Source organism: Pseudorca crassidens, chromosome 1, assembly GCF_039906515.1.
Source record: "Pseudorca crassidens isolate mPseCra1 chromosome 1, mPseCra1.hap1, whole genome shotgun sequence".
Taxonomy (NCBI): Eukaryota; Metazoa; Chordata; class Mammalia; order Artiodactyla; family Delphinidae; genus Pseudorca; species Pseudorca crassidens.
Window position 1 is genome coordinate 79486233 of NC_090296.1, and position 18329 is coordinate 79504561.

General features: G+C 34.2%; 1 protein-coding gene across 1 annotated transcript in view; it reads right to left on the reverse strand.

Annotated features, from left to right (window-relative positions):
• The window catches only part of LOC137226919 (uncharacterized), a 261239-nt gene that overhangs the window by 217752 nt on the left and 25158 nt on the right, over window positions 1-18329 (reverse strand). The window contains exon 4 of the mRNA XM_067742387.1: window positions 7197-7326. Coding sequence (XP_067598488.1) covers window positions 7197-7326 — 130 coding nt within the window. The remainder of the gene's footprint in view (window positions 1-7196; window positions 7327-18329) is intronic.

Consider the following 18329-nt stretch of genomic DNA (forward strand, 5'->3'; position numbering starts at 1 on the left):
TTAATGATACAAACTCTGAGGGCCTGGTTAAGAAAATGAAAAAGAAGAAAAACAAACAAATAAACTTCTCTTGGGTTCCAGGGAAAGCAGACTATATGAAGATGCTTTTTTTTAATGCTAAGATAAGAAAAGTTAGTACATTTTAAAAGTATATGCTTTATGATGCACAAAATTATTTTATAAGATATAGTACAAACAATAAAACATGCATTTCTACAAGTAAATGAACTGAAGAATAAGCAATCATTTGCTGAATTATTAAATTACACCAAACAAGAGAAGAAGAAGCTAGGCAGAAAGCCACTGAAGGACTTGCTGAGCAAGGTTTTCTATAGTCTTACAGTCCTAGGGGGACAAAAACTATAGTTCAGAAACTTCCAAGGGGGAGAAATCTTAATTAAAAACTCCAGGATCTCAGTTAGAAACCCAGGTGTCCACATACTAGAAAAGCAGAGACAAACAAAAGGTAGATTGAGCATCACCAAATCTACAATTGAGTCCTAGAATTAGAATATGGTAATCTGCCAAGATTCTATTGGCAAACCAGATCCATAGAGAAGGATAACATTATCCAGAGCCTCTACAGGTTAGCAAACATAATATTTGATACTAATAAAAAAATAAGAAAACAGACATGACACAAAATAGGACAGGAGAAAAAATCAGATCAATTGATGACCCGTTTATTGGAATTGTAAGGTTGGATAAAGAGAGCTATAATTAGGTTCAAAAAATAAATAACATGAAGAATTTATAAATTCTAAAAAATCAAATAGAAATTCTGGGACTAAAAATGTAATAACTGAAACTTAAAACTCAATAGGTGGGCTAAAGAGAATATTGGAAGATGAAGAGAGGATAAGTGATCTCAAAGAAATACCAGAAAGTATTTGGGTTGAAATTTGGTGAATAAAAGAGATGAAACACTAAAAAGTTTATAGCTTTAATATAAGATGAGTAAAAAAGTATACCTAATTGGCATCCTAGAGGAAAAACAGGACAGGAAAAAAAATTGAAGAAATAAAGGCAAAGAATTTCCAAATTGAAAGACATCAAGTCAAAGAAAACTGCAACAAGTCACATCATAGAAAAACTGCTGAAAAAAAGACAAAGAAAAATATTTCCAAATTACAGAAATAAGAATGATAGTTGATTTTTCAATGGTAATAATGAAAGACAGATAACGGAATGACATTTTCAAGTTGCTGAAAGAAAGCTGTCATCCTAAGATTTTATACCCACCAAAAATATCCTCCAAAAGTGAAAGTGAAATAAAGACATTAGCAAACAAACAAAAAAGCAAGTGAAATTGTTGCCAGCATATGCCCACTGAAATAAAAACAAAAATGAGTTCTTCTGTAAAAAGAAAAATAATTCCAAGGAAACATAGAAATTCAACAGGGAGAGTAAAAACTGGGGGTAAATATAAAGGAATACTGACCATACAAAATAGAAACTATGATGTGTTCTGAGGAATAAAACATAGATAGGACTAAAATGTTTGATAACAATAACACAAAGAACGGTGATATATGGACTTAAATATTCTAAGGGCCTAGCATTTTCCAAGAAGTTTTAAATGTATGAAACTATATTAGGTTGTAATAAGTACAAGTTGTATGGTGTATTCTTTGGGATATGTACTAAAACATATAAAAGAATGTATATCTAACATGAAGAAAGTCTGATTAACCTTAAATAATGTAAAGAAGGAAAATAAAGAAACATGAAACCAGTGAGAAAAGGAGAAAATATTGGGTTGCCCAAAAAGTTTGTTCTGGTTTTTCTGTAACATCTTACGGAAAGACCCAAACGAACTTTTTGGCCAACTCGATAGTTAGACGATAAGTATAAACACAAATCCATGGCTAATTAAAAGTAACTGCTCTAATTAAGTGGCAAATAGTTTCAAACTGGATTAAAATTACAGCTAGATGCTACTTATAACGGATATTCTTTAAATATAAGAATAGAGAAAATTTGGAAGTAAAAGGATGAAAAAGTACATACCATGGAAACACTAACCAAAAAAATCAGCGCAGTGCATTTATTTTACTTTGAAAGTGGATGTATAGTAAAAGGATATCCATCAGAAAGATAAAACAATTCTAAACTTGCTTTCACATATCTTCAACTATCTAAAGCAAAATTGACAAAACTTAAAGGAGAACATAAGCCCATACAACCACCTCTCTCAATTACTGGTGAAGAAAAGAAAGAAAAAAATCAGCAAAGCTATAGAAGATCTAAAGAATATTTAAAAAAAAATTAGGGCTTCCCTGGTGGCGCAGTGGTTGAGAGTCCATCTGCCGATGCAGGGGACACGGGTTCGTGCCCTGGTCTGGGAAGATCCCCCATGCCGCGGAGCGGCTGGGCCCGTGAGCCATGGCCGCTGAGCCTGCGCGTCCGGAGCCTGTGCTCCGCAACGAGAGAGGCCACAACAGTGAGCGGCCCACGTACCACAAAAATAAAATAAAATAAAATAAAAGAAATTAAAGTATAGTTGATTTACAATATTGTGTTAATTTCAGGTATACAGCCTAATGATTCAGGTTTTTGCAGACTGTATTTCAATGTTACAAGTAATTATAAGATATAGGATTTAATTTCCTGTGCTATACAGTAAATCCTTGTTGCTTATCTATTTTACGAATACTAATTTGTTAATCTCATACTCCTCATTTGTCCATCCCTCTTCCCTCTCCCCTTTGGTAACCATAAGTTTGTTTTCTACGTCTGTGAGCCTGTTTCTGTTTTGTATATGGATTCATTTGTGTTAATTTTTTAGATTCCATGTATACGAGATATCATATGGTATTTGTCTTTCTCTGACATTTCACTAAGCATAATATTCTCTAGGTCCATCCACATTGCTGTAAATGGCAATATTTCGTTTTTTTATGGCTGAGTAATTCCATTATATATATATATATATATATATATATATATATATATATATATATATATATATATATATATATATATATATATTACAACTTCTTAAGCCAGTCATCTGTTGACAGGTACTTGTGTTGCTTCTGTGTCTTGGTTATTGTAAATAGTGCTGCTATGAACATTGGGGTGCATGTACTAAAGAATACTTTTTTTTTTTGCGGTACACGGGCCTCTCACTGTTGTGGCCTCTCCCGTTGCGGAGCACAGGCTCCGGACGCGCAGGCACAGCGGCCATGGCTCACGGGCCCAGCCACCCCGCGGCATGTGGGATCTTCCCGGACCGGGGCACGAACCCGCGTCCCCTGCATCAGCAGGCGGACTCTCAACCACTGCGCCACCAGGGAAGCCCTAAAGAATACTTTTAATAAACCTTCCTTAATTGGCATATATACAACCCTGCACCAAATAATAAAAGAATACATACATATATGAATCATTTACCAAAACTGATCATGTGCTCGGCCATAAAGCAAGCCTCAACAAATAGCAAGAGACTAAAATTATCTAGAGTACATTCTTTGACTATCATTTAGTTAAGCTAGAAATCAATAACCAAAAAATTACAAATATATTTGTTTCATATTCCAAACTAAGACTATAACAAATTGGAATTAATTCATACTTATTTTCAGTTAATTACCAAAAAAATTTAAATAGTGTTTTAACTTTTCATAGATGAAATAATATATAGAATTGCTTTTCTTAATTATTTTTGCCTATATATCAAGTTCCCCTCTTAAAGATGTCACTGTATATACTTGGGATCACTAACATGATAAAGATTATAGTTGAATTGAAAACTTTGTTATTAAAAAAGAGCCAACTTGTCAACTTCCTTCACATATTTAGTTGATTGCCACAAAAACAAGAAAACATGTCTATTAACCTTGATAGACTATATGGTCCAATGCTAGCAGGTGCCCAGTGAGAAATATTCTGAACATGCAGAATCTCTTTAGGGTGAAAGAGACCATCATCAATCTTTATGTCACTCTGGTGGATAAGGCAATCTATTGAGAAAAGTGCTTCTTCTGGCAACATAGTTTCTACACATACTCTGAAAAATAAACCAAATTTAAAGGAACAATGTAAAACAAAAAAACAAAACCAAAACCAAGAAAGTCGATGTGGAAAGGATCTTCTCTCATTGTTGTAGTTCAAGGTCACTGACGGAACCTAAACATTAATTTCTTGTCCCTCTAAAAATTCTACTGAAGTGACAGTAGGAATATAAATCTAAAAATATATCTGTAGCAATGCTGCAAAGTTAGAGGGTACTACCAGCATGCAAGAATAGGAAGGAATTTATGGAAGGTATAAAACAAAATTGGGAAAGAAAGATTAAGAAAGAATTACACAGTAGAATCATCCTGAAGGCAGGACACTGGTGCAATTGTTTTACCACCCTAGCCAACCAGACATAACCTATTCTTCTCAGTTCCCTGCAGTCTTTTATCTTGGGCTTATTTATAGACTCCTTTTGTTCTGAAGGATATTTTCCATCTCTATGGAGCTGCAGGCTCCCCTTTGCTGGTATATGCCATCAATCTTATCCTATTTGCTTTATACCTTCCAGAAATTTGTACTTCTGATGGCACCCTTCCCTGCTTTCTAAAGTTGCTATGGATTTATTATTGTTTTACATTTCTTCTGTCATTTCAATGAAATTTTGGTAGGATAGAAAGATAAAAGCTGTCAAAATATGAGTCAGCTCTCTTGAACCAGTATATAAATTTCTATGTCAATTCACTTGAATTATCTGAGCAATTAAATAAATGTAATCTGATAGCACTTCCTAGTTTACTGAAATGGGAGCCATCTGTCTTAATTCCAACTCTCCACTAATGTTTTAGAAAATTCATCCAGACTGTGCTTTTTCAATCTTGCTTCAGCATAAGAAGCATACCCCATCCCTTCTCTACTCCTACCCTCTTTTGTATCTCCAATCTTTCTCCTGTGGGCTCTTCTTTTCTCTTAAAACAGATTTTAAATTTCCCTATTCTAAAAATATCTCTTCCGTTTCACCTCCTTCCTACCTTTCACAGCCCTCACATTAACTCCTAAGCCCAAAGAGCAATAAACATTGCCAAACACTCACCCTTGAGGAAGCCTTCCTGGGAGTTCCCTGATCCCAACGCTACTGTGGTCCTTGTCCTACCTCTATATCAACTCTTTAGTCTGAAGGTAGTGGGACAGTGGGGATTCTCTCAATGTTGTGTGGAAACGGTACTAATGCCAAAGACAGAGAAGAATCATGGAAATTGATCAGAAATAGGAAGAAAAGAATTAAAAACAATGTTGAGGCCCTCATAAGTCAAACCTATGTTCTCTTCTTAGTCTTCATTTGTAGTAATGAATACTACTGAACCCTGACTCTCGTTGAAGGTATCTTCCCTAGGATTCCATGGTCCTACTTGAATTCGGTCCTCTTCCTACCTCTTGGATAATTCCTTCTTAGTCTGAAGGGAGTCATATAGTGGGGTAGGTTTTTACAATAGGGAGGGCAATCTGCAGGAGTGTCAAATATATATATATTTTTGAAATTCATCAAAACTTTGAAGGAATAGATGGAAAACAGGACAAAGCCTGAGAAAACAGGGTTGGAAGCAATATGAATTGAAAGGTGGATTTAACCAGTTAGTTGGGAAACAAAGCAGAAATAACACTTGGTTTCAGAGCCAATGAGGTCTGAATAGGAAGTTGTAATCTTAGTGCTGCCTACATGGTGGAATGGCTGGCAGATGTCAGGCGCTTAAGCCCTTAAGTGTAGCAAATCAGATGAGCATTTCCAATCTCATCTGCCTAATGGGAAAAGAGCTCCTCATATATTGAGTCACTGTCCTCCACTGGTTCTGGGGGCAGATGGGTTAGCCTTCTCATGGCTGGATGCTGCTCACTGTGGCTACCTGGAATGGGCCTAGAGCAAGGCAGAGATCTTGGAGAAAGTACCAATTTCCCTGCTTAATGCCACAATATTCTTTTATCCCATGCCCACTAAGTCTTAAAGCATTCTCTCATCAGTAAATTCTTTTCTGCTTATTTACTTCTAGTGGGACGGGGGTTGTTTTATAGAAAAATTATTTTTATCTCTGAGTGTGCCATAGAAAAAGTCTTTTTACTTTCGTTTTTAAAATATATGTCCCTAGTATAGTGTTCTGCATCAAAATTAAATAAATACCTATTTCTAGAAAACTTCCTATAAAAAATTAACTTTTCTGTCAAACAACTGGAATTTCTTGAAGCATTTTATATTGTACAATCAAAACCATTTTTATTTTCTTCACTTTTTAAAAATAAATAATTAATTAATTAATTTTATTTTCGACTTGCTGGGTCTTCGTTGCTGTACACGGGCTTTCTCTAGCTGCAGTGAGTGGGGGCTACTCTTCATTGCGGTGCGTGGGCTTCTCATTGTTGTGGCTTCTCTTGCTGCGGAGCACGGGCTCTAGGCACGCGGGTTTCAGTAGTCGTGGCTCACGGGCTTAGTTGCTCCGTGGCATGTCGGGTCTTCCTGGGCCAGGGATTGAACCCATGTCCCCTGCATTGGCAGGTGGATTCTTAACCACTGCGCCACCAGGGAAGCCCTTCTTTCACTTTTTAATTTGAAAGTTATATATTCCAAAATAATTGGAAAAGATAATTAAATATTAGCAAATTGTCCTGATTAGTCTTGTGCAGGCAAAACAACAACAAAACATCTGATGTTTGGTTGTTTAAGATTATGTCTGAAACCATTTATTTTTAAGGATAATTAAAACAAGGCCAAATTAGACAATTTGAAAATGACCATACACTGGAGGTATAGAGATGAATTGAGGGAGTAAAAGGAAGAGTGTACTGGTTCCACGAAGATTCATTCTTTACCTCACTGCCAATGCCACTTTCCAATATTAATTTTTCTCTCCTCATATCCCAGAATCCCTTTATTTCTTAAGCCTTACCATGAATGTGTATCTCCATTTGTGAATTACTGACAACTGTTGTTAAGAAATAGTAAGAATTGGTAAATAAGAGAGAGAAATAAAAGAAACCTGTGATAATAAACCATGCTAGAAAACCACATAAATTTGAAAAACAACACAACCACTATACCAATGGGAGAGAACATGATAACGAACAGGTTTCAAAGTCAGGGATATCAGAGCATGAACCTTGAGTGAGGATTAAAGGAGATAACCAGAGAAATGCCTGGTATCAGGCATTCAGGCAACTTTCCCTTCATGTAGCAGTAAGTTACATACCTTGCAGGCAGGCAATGCTTGAAGGTGGTCACATATGCTGAGTTAATAGATGAGAAATCTTTCATGTTTTTCAGATAGAGATGGACCAAAATAATATCTTTCAATTCCAATCTCTTAGATTTAATAGTAGCTGCAGAAGGAAACATATATCCATAAGTTTAGGAAAACTATGAAAATTATTAGTGATATCTTGAGTAGATTTTATACAAAATACTTGCCATTTATAATATTTATATTCTTGACAATGGATTAGTGTGATTGCAGTATTTGGTGATGGTATAATGCAGAGGTTAGCAAACTTTTTCTATAAAGGACCAGATAGTAAATATTTTAAATTTTGCAGGCCAAGAGGCAAAATTGAGGACATCATCTGGAACATGACAAATTATAGAAAATCTAACAAAATGTAGAAAACAAACTGCTTTGTTAACAAAATTCAAAATGTAATAATAGTAATTGAGATCATTAAAAAATACATGTCTACTAATGAGAAGAATGAAGTTCTCTTTTTTTTTTTTCTTTTGGGATAACATTTCACTTAATAAGTGTTCAAAGTTAGTACTCCCTGGCATCAGTTGCAAATGTTCATTTGTAAAAATCCTTCTTAGCTTGTAGGTGGTATCAAAATGGCAGCAAGCTGGCTTTGGCCTGTGGGCCTTAGTTAATTGACTTCTACACTAATGGTCTTTAAAGCTACCATAATTTGGCCTTCTATAAAACATGAAACGTGACTTTAAACTTTAGGTTTTAAGAAATAAAGCATCTGCAACTTATCAACTTGTTAATAAGATTAAATCAGTGAATATATTTTAAAGTGTTACCTTATGCAAAAAAACCCATTGATTTTTATTTCAGAATACTTCCAATGAGTAATATCAATGATTTTAATACCTTATGTCTTAGCAAATGATAGCCAGAGTAAGGAAATAAACCATTACCGAAATTTCAATTAAAACAAATTGATCTAATTTCTGACCCTTAAATTGCTTGTAATGTCCTCTACACTAGATCTGAGCTTTCGACACTTCCCAGTTAGATCCACTGAAAATGATAGATTATAAATACTAAAAAGTTAATACCATTTTCTTAAGGATTGTTGATTGTTTCCGTATACTGTTATTCCTTACTTTCTCCAAAGTTCTGGAACTGAGATAAATCTTGATTGAACCAAGAAACTAAGAGGATTTAAGAAGATAAAGAAGTAAGAAACCAGAATCACCATCTGTTGAGACTGAAGATTACTAATAAAACAGAAAAGGGCAGTAAAATTCTTGGGATGAACTGAATCCTGGGATGATCATTGACTTTATGGGACTTAATTATTAAGGAACTTGAGGGAAAGTACCTCTCTTTAAGGGTGTTCCAGTTAGAACTTCGAATTTCAGGCAAAGAATGCTTAGAAGATAACTGCACAGCTAATCATCAATAAAGCAGATAAAAGAAGTAGGATTTAATATATATTATATATTTTGAATAGAAGAAAATAGAAAACAAAATAACCTTCAAAGAGCTCCGTATGAAGATCTTAAGCTGCTTTTAAAATTAATATTATTTCATTCTTATACACTGAAACATTAAGTCAAATATAATAATCAATTTCCTTCATGTACCAGCAAACAGCCATTCTTGGGATGCCGCATTTCCTTTTTTTTTTTTTTTTTGTAGGCCACTAAGCTCATTAATTCAACATTCACTGGCTATATTCTTTCTTGAAGTACTAAGAAAAATGAATGTAAATTATTCTGAAGTGTTATAGCTTAACATGCAAGTTAATACTTAAAAGTGAACCAAAGTTTAAAAAAGGTAAAGGAAAATCCCTAAGCAAATATTAAAGATTTAGTATCAAAAGCTAAAAAAGAAAAATTCCATTTTTGAGGAACTTCTTGCTTCAAGAATTATGAAACATTTGACCTACTGGAAGATTTTCATTTTTTGTACATTTCAAAGAAAAACAGACTGCTATTTTTCTGAGTTCAAGAAAAATTCTGTGGAAGAGTAGAGATTCAGCCCAGATGAGCTTTTCCCATTCCTTTCTGTTTGGTGATCCTTTCATAAACATGACATCCAACAGCATTTATACCTAGGAGACAGAGGATACAACTACCAGGCAAAGGATTTAAAATTCCCATGTCAGAATCCCTCTACAACTTCTCTTAGTCTAGAAGTAAAGAGAATTAGGAACTTTCCTCACTCACGTCTTTGGTTTAAACAGTGTCTGATAGTTGCAGAGAGATTTTGAATTGGAACTCACGTTACACAAAATGTATCTACATTTGGGACTTGGGGCTCCCAACCCAAAGCTATTCCTTGAGGAAGATGTGCAGGTTATAAGGGTTTCCTGCCCCATTTTCTGGCAACACCTGGCTGGTTTGCTTGCCTACTAATAACACTTGGGATGGAGCTGCTTCCATTTGTGATGTGTTTGGAGACAGATACGTCTTTGCACTGCCATGTGGGAAAAACTAGGGGTCCTGCTAACATGCAGCTACTCTCAAACTACAGTAGATAACAGATAGGCCAAAAGGTCCACTATTATACACAGCTTCCCAGAAGTTGAAGGTCATCTGTTACTGTGACCAATCTCTTTTTTCTGATCAAGTCTATACTGGGTAAATGTGCCAAGGAATGAAACTTTGGGACCATCAAGATACTCTACTGCTTTTTAATCCTTTGGAGATTATCCTTCCCATTATTCCATTGTACTATCTAGGTTCATGACATTTTAATGCCAAGAGTTTTAAGCTGAGGAATTTCCACATAGAAACCTAATTTTCATCCTAAAAATTAATTCATAAGAAAAAATTTAATTTATTTATGCACCTGTGAACCTCTCACTCCCAAAATGATTTGAGACAGCCACTTGTGAAAATTTACCTTGCTGGTAACTTTGTTAGAATCTGTTATCACACTAATGTTATAAACAAGAGATAATTGACCAAGACTCTGAAAGTGCTTAGTCTCTTGCATTTAGAAGATTATTTCAACTAGCTTATACTAAAACAAACAAACAGACAAAAAAAACAAACAAAAAACTGGGTTATGGATATTTGAGTGTGTTTTTTATATAATATTTTTGATCATTTTTGTATGTCTTGAACATCCCATAAATTTCAATAACAGTAAAAAGCTACACCATATTTGCCATATTGGTAAAATAAAAGACATTAATAATAGCCAGTTTGGGCAAGTTTTAGCAAGTGTGAGTAAGCTGGAACTCTTATGCACATTTTAGTAGGCATATAAATTGGTTCAAACTTTTTGAATAGCAATTTAACAAAGTGTTCATAGTCCATATTTGTAATATGAAACATAAAATACAGCTTTTGGAAGACAACATGGTCTTCATGATCTTGAGATAGGGAAAGATTTTTCTTAAATGAGACACAGAAAGCATTAACCTTAAAAGACAAGAAAAGGAATGAATTGTTCATCAAAAGACATCATAAATAGAGTAAAATGGGAAGCCACAGTATCTGACACAGCTCACATCTAAAATAGAAAAAGAATTCTTACCAATTAATTAAAAACTATGACAGAGGGGTTTCCCTGGTAGCACAGTGTGTAAGAATCCGCCTGCCAATGTAGGGGACAGTGGTTCGAGCCCTGGTCTGGGAAGATCCCACATGCCGTGGAGCAACTAAGCCCATGCACCACAACTACTGAGCCCATGTGCCACAACTACTGAAGCACGTGCACCTAGAGCCCGTGCTCTGCAACAAAAGAAGCCACTGCAATGAGAAGCCCACGCACCACAACAAAGAGTAGCCCCCGCTCACCGCAACTAGAGAAAGCCCGCACACAGCAATGAAGACCCAATGCAGCCAAAAATAAATAAATAAAATAAATAAATTCATATATAAAAAAAAAACTATGATAGATAATCCTGTAGGAGAATGTACAAGAGACCTAAACAGACAAGTTACAAAAGAAGATATCCAAATGGCTAGAAAACATGATCAGAGAACTACAGATTAGAAATATATTGACATACCACTATGTACTCACTAGGATGGCAAATATTAAAAAGACTGACAACACAAAGTGTTGGTGAGGCTATGGAGCTAATGGAACCCTAATACACTGCTGGTGGGAGTTCAAATTGTTTTAAACACTTTAGAAAACCCAGCAATTCTACTCAATAAAAATGAATACACATTTGAACCAAAGATATGTAGTAGAATATTCATAGCACTATTATTTGTAAACCCATAAAATACCCAAATGTCCATCATAAAATGGATAAATATAGTACATCCACACAATATGAATACTTTTCAGAAAAAAAAGAAAAAGGAAAGTAAAACCCCGACCATTTATACAACAATATGGATGAATTTTATAGCCACAGTGAAATGAAGTGGAAGAATCCAGGCACAAGGAACACATAAGAATAAATAATAAATATTTACTTTATATAGAGCTCAAAAACAAGCAAAACTAATTATCTGTGGTATTAATTGTGAGAATGGTGTTCACTGTCAGGAAAGGGAGAAGGAATAGTGACTGAGAAGGGCACAAAGCTGTGAGGAGGACTTCTGCAGTCTTCATAATGTTGTATATTTTGACTTGGGTAGCAGTTACACAGGTGTGATCACTTTGTGAAAATTAACTAATTTGTATATTTGAATTGTGCTCTTTTTTTTGTGCTAATACTTCAACTAGAATGTAAGAAAAAAAGCAGTTTATGGATGTCCTAACAGAGATCCTCTCAATATCATTTAATTCATCCTGAGGCAACTGAACAGACGCATTTCTTCTTTCTTCTCAATCTGTACTGCCACCATCTTCTAATACGTTTTGGTTGTATTATACCTGTGTTACTTAATATTTTTTCTCACTGCCATTTCTGTATTACTGCATTTCTCTTTTTCCTTAGAGTGAAGAATGTAAGTCTGATAGCATCCAAGAGTCATTTTGGGTTGAAGTTTTTTCTGAATAATTTTATCCTTATTAACTGAAAACAATTTCCTTCTATTTTTCAAAAACTATCTCTCCTGTACCACCTATTTCTATTCTGTTTATTTGAAACTGGGACCTCCCCAATTTTTCTTCCATGTCTCTCAATTTTTCTCCCATATTTTCCAAACTTTTTATTATATATTCTGGGACATATCCTTGACTGGTAGGAAGTTATCAGATTATTAACTTATTCTTGTGTTTTGAACTATATTATATGCCTCTGAACATCACGTTAACCTCAGGTTAAATATACTTACTTGTAGGAATCCAAATAATTTCTTGAATGAATTTATCAATATGTTTGGAAACATCTTAATTTTCACTGAATTTTTAAATTTTCACTCAAATATGTTATTTAAACATAGTGAAAGAATGAAGGAAAAATAATGAAGACACTGCTTCTGGATGAGTTAGAAAAGGATTTTAAACTCTCCCTCCTCAAATCTTGTATAATGCAGACATAAAGTAATTAAATTGGATTTTTAAAAAATCAGTATGTCAATTTCTGAATATGACATTTAAAAGACATTCTATTTAAGGATGATGTTATTAATGTGTAACATACTTTAGACATGTCATTTTACTATGAATGCCTTTAAATTAGCTTTCTTATACAGAATTTTTGTTTTATGTCTGGATTGAAATATCTTTTGATTGTGTTAAAATGAACATATTTATGGGACAAAAGCCAAGAAAATGTGTCACTTGGGGAAAGAGAGGAAAATATTTTGTTTCCTTTTTTTCTTGGGATATTTTTGTTTACAGAGTGAGCATAGGTTGCTATCAAACTTCCAAATCTGAACAGTAGAGGTGACTTTGTCAGCATCACTTTGTTCCCAAAGTCAGTAGCTTTCCAAATCAGTGCAGTTGCCAGCTCACCTCTTTACTTACTGCTACATTTAGACACTTTAACAAAAGTCTATTGTTCACTTTAAGTGGTATCATTTCATTTTTATGTACTGTTTGTCTAAGGTGAATTTCCTTTAAGTAAGAATTAATGTTTTAAAGTGATTCTACTACTGAATTGCTTTAACAACAGTGAGAAATTATTTTCACAGTCACTAATTAAAAACTAAATGCAGCACCAGAATCCATCCAGTAAGTATTTGTTTTGCTTCAGCACTGAGAAACTATTAGAAATCCACTGAAAGTAATTTATTTTATAAACTATGACAAATGTCTATACTTAAATTTCTCACTTAAAAATTTAAAGCTAAGTAGCTTGAGAAAAGTACCTGTATGTTTACTTAATCCTTCAATAACAGAATTAAAACATAGGTATATCACTGACTTAGGGAGAGGCCATATAGAACAGAGGCTAAAAGCAGAAGCATAAGGGCCAGTTGCTTATGTGTATCCCACCAACTGACTAGTAGTATAAACTTGGCCTAGATAACTTCTAGTTAACCCAGTTTCATCATCTGTAAGATGGGGATAACAGTACTTAACTCACAGGGTTGTTGTGATAATTGAGTTAATACAGGATCAGGCATATAGTAAATACTAAATAAAATTTAGCTAATTATTCACTCTTTATAGTGAGGAGATAATAGAGAATTGTCAGAAGATGCTAAATCAGTAGAGATATAAGTGTATTGTATAAAGTCATGTCATCTTCCAAAAGACCTATAAATAGAAATTCATAGGAGTAAGGGGTATATGAGGAAAAGATAAACACCCCACTTTTCCTTAAATCCAACAAAAATAGGATCAAGAATATAATAAAGATACATGTATCAGTTAAATACAAAACCACTCCTTCTCACCGTGCCTTCTGTTATTCTCAAAGCTTTCCAACAATTCCCTTTATGACTTCAAACATTTCCTGTGTCCTATCTCCCAAAGACTAAACATATACATGCAATCACAGGAAGTTGAGGAAACTGTAGACCCCAAAAAGAGAAATAAAGGGTACCAAATGTAACAAACTCCTATACTTTTTCATCCCTTTGTGATTTTGCACTGGGTTATGTAAAAATTCCTCAGGTTAAGCTTCCAGTTCCCTAAGCTGATGTTTAGACCTGTTCTTTTTACAATTCATCCCAAACTAATATTTTTAATTTTTTAATTGAAGTATAGTTGAGTGATAATATTATATTAGTTTCAGGTATACAAACATAGTGATTCAATATTTTTATAGATTATATACCATATAAAGTTGTTATAAAATATTGGCTATATTCCCTGTGTTGTATATTACACCCTTGTATCTTATTTATTTTACATCTAGTAGTTTCTGTGTCTTTTTTTTTTTTTTTAGTTTCTGTGTCTTAATGCCCTTCCTCTATCTTGTTCCAGTCCAATCCTTCTTCCCACTGGTAATGACTAGTTTGTTCTCTGTACTGTGAGTCTATTTCTGTTTTGTTATATTCATTCTTTTGTTTTGTTTTTTGGATTCCACATATAAGTAAAAACACAGAATTCTGCCTTTCTGTGTTTGACTTATTTCACTAAACATAATACCTTCCAGGTCCATCCCCGTTGTTGTAAATGGCAAAATTGCATTCTTTTTTATGTCTGAGTAATATTCCATTGTGTATATATATTACATATACATGTATATATATCTCACATTCTCTCTATGCATTCATCTGTTCATGAACACTTAAGTTGCTCCCATATCTTGTCTTGGCTATTGTAAATAATGCTATGAACACTGGGGTTCAATGTTTTCAAATTTGTGTTTTCGTTTCCTTCAGATATATACCTAGGAGTGAATATTGTTGGATCATATGGTAATTTTATTTCTAATTTTTTAATATAAATGGTAAGAGTGGGCATCCTCGTCTTGTTCCTGATTTTAGAGGAAAAGCATTCAGCTGGAAAAAAAAATCTAGGTTAAGTGTATTCCTCTCTTTCTCTCGCCTATCTTTTTTGCATAATTATGGGTATTATTTCCACTAGACTCTAAATTCTGTGAGGGCAGAATATAAACCTATTTCATTCTCTGTAGTAAACCCAGAATGTAGCATGGTACTTGGCACAGAATAGGCACTAAAAAGTGTTTGCTGAATACATGTTATGGAAAGAAGGAATCCTAGAGTTGGGCTGGACAAAAGAAGAAAAGGTGATAAAATAAAAAGGTGATAAGAGGAAACAAAGACTTAACATTATTTATCAAGAAAGATAAATCAAATAAAAAGTCATTTGCTGGACATACTACCCAAAGCAATCTACAGATTTAATGTGATCCCTATCAAATTACCCATGATGTTTTTCACAGAACTAGAACAAATAATCCTAAAATTCATATGGAACCACAGAAGACCAAGAATTGCCAAGGCAATCCTGAAGAAAAAGAACAAAGCAGGAGGTATAACCCTCCCAGACTTCAGACAATACTACAAAGCTAAGTAATCAAAACAGTGTGGCACTGGCACAAAAACAAGACATATGGATCAATGGAACAGGATAGAGAGCCCAGAAATAAACCCACACACTTATGGTCAGTTAATCTTCAACAAAAGAGGCAAGAATATACAATGGGAAAAAGACAGTCTCTTCAGCAAGTGGTGTTGGGAAAGTTGAACAGCCACATGTAAATCAATGAAGTTAGAACATGCCCTCACACCATACACAAAAGTAAACTAAAAATAGCTCAAAGACTTAAACATAAGACATGACCCCATAAAACTCCTAAAAGAGTTCATAGGCAAAACATTCTCTGACATAAATCATACCAATGTTTTCTTAGGTCAGTCTCCCAAGGCAATAGAAATAAAAACAAAAATAAACAAATGGGACCTAATCAAACTTACAAGCTTTTGCACAGCAAAGGAACCATAAACAAAACAAAAAGACAACCTACAGAATGGGAGAAAATATTTGCAAATGATGTGAGCAATAAGGGCTTAATTTCTAAAATATAGAAACAGCTCATACAACTCAACAACAAAAAATCCAATCAAAAAATGGGCAGAAGACCTAAAAAGACATTTCTCCAAAGAAGACATACAGATGGCCAATAGGCACATGAAAAGATGTTTAACATCACTAATTATTAGAGAAATGTAAATCAAAATTACAATGAGGTACCACCTCACACGGGTCAGAATGGCCATCATTAAAAAGTCTACAAATAACAAATGCTGGAGAGGCTGTGGAGAAAAGGGAACCCTCCTACACTGTTGGCGGGAATGTAGGTTGGTCCAGCCACTGTGAAAAACAGTATGGAGGTTCCTCAGAAAACTAAAAATAGAATTACCATATGATCCAACAATCCCACTCCTAGGCATATATCCAGACAAAACTATAATTAAAAAAGATACATGCACCCCTATGTTCATAGCAACACTATTCACAATAGCCAAGACATGGAAACAACCTAAATGTCCACTGACAGCTGAATGTATAAAGAAGATGTGGTACATATATACAATGGAATACTACTCAGCCATAAAAAGGAACAAAATAATGCCATTTGCAGCAACGTGGATGCAACTAGAGATTATCATACTAAGTGAAGTTAAGTCAGAAAGAGAAAGAAAAATACCATATGATATCACTTATATGTGGAATCTAAAATATGACACAAATGAACCTATCTATCTATGAAACAGAATCATGGACATAGAGAACTGACTGGTGGTTGCCAAGGGGGAGGACTTTGGGGGAGGGATGGAGTAGAAGGCTGGGGTTAGCAGATGTAAGCATTTATACATAGAATGGATAAACAGCTAGGTTCTACTGTATAGCAGAGAGAACTATATACAATATCCTATGATAAGCCATAATGGAAAAGAATGTATTAAAAAAAAAGAACATGTTATTCAGTATGTATAATTGAATTACTTTGCTGTACAGCAGTAATTAACACAACATTGTAAATGAACAATTAAAAAAATCATCTGAAACTAGTGCTACAAAATGATTGCTAAAAAATGAAATTGAAGAATCCTCATAGATAACAATCTTTAATGTTGAGATTTTTTTCCTATGAATTGTTCCAAATGGGTAGGAACTAAATTCCATTAGTCCAAGCAAGGATACTTCCTTAGGAGTCAGTAAAAGATATTAGAATGTATAAATTAATGGTTTTGAGGAGCACTTAAGCATGGCAAACTATACTATCAGATGATTACAATATACATTAGTTATAGTCACATTCAGAATGTGTTGATTTCAAAGAGTATAACACACAAATGTTATCTGGTAATATTTGCCATTCTTTAAAATCTAGGGAAATAGATTTGTGAAGGATGAGAAGAGTGTCAGCTTTCAAAAAAATTAAAATAAGACACATGCATTCTCCATAAACTATTTATGTTAAGAAGCAACTCAGTCTTAATTTTAATATTACTTAAGCTCAGCTGTGAAATTTTAAATTCCTAAATTTAGATTTCTAAACTCCTCTGGCAAAATTTGTCTTCTTTGGAGGTTATTAAATCAATTAACCTTGCAAAGGGAAGGTTAAAAGGACTTCTGTAGGCTACAATCTCACAGCATGAAAGAGAACAGGCAGAAGCCTGAGTGAACTGCTGGTAGGGTTCAAGGAAAGGCTTACACTAGCAGATGATCAGCTCTGTTCTTGCTAAAATTTGGCAAAGAATTACACTGTGGTTTCTTCAGATGACAGCATCATAATTCATTTAGCTCTCCCCCTACCTTTTCACAAAAAGGCCAAAACCCCATAGGAAATGTGAGCACTGACATTTTCTACCCAGGATCAAAAACTGACTATTTTGCCAGAAATTGAAAACAATATAGCTAAAACAGTAAATACATAGCAATGTGTTGAAAGAAATAGGCTGCTGGACTGGCCAGTGACATAATCCATCATTTCTATTTTAACTTCTGATAGAAAGGTTAAAAAAAAAAAGATAAATATACGTTTGGACTGGCAGATTTCCATGCAAATATAATGAAAATCAAATAAATTTTAAAGAATCTCTTTGCATTAATTTACAGATTATGACCTAAAGATTTACACTAAACACTGTGCCTTTAAGGCTAGTTTGATTATACATTTCTATCTGATTTCCAGGCAGTTAAAAGCTAGCTTAAGGGCCATCTAGAAGGCATGATTTCTTTTCTTTCCACAAAATGCTAAAGCTTCTTTATCATTCTGTATTCAGTCATGAATTCAGCTGCACAAGCCAAATGTAAAGATTTTATGGGGTGATCTATCATGCGAAGTCCTGAACAAGAATACAAGCCTACTCACGCAGTCACTAA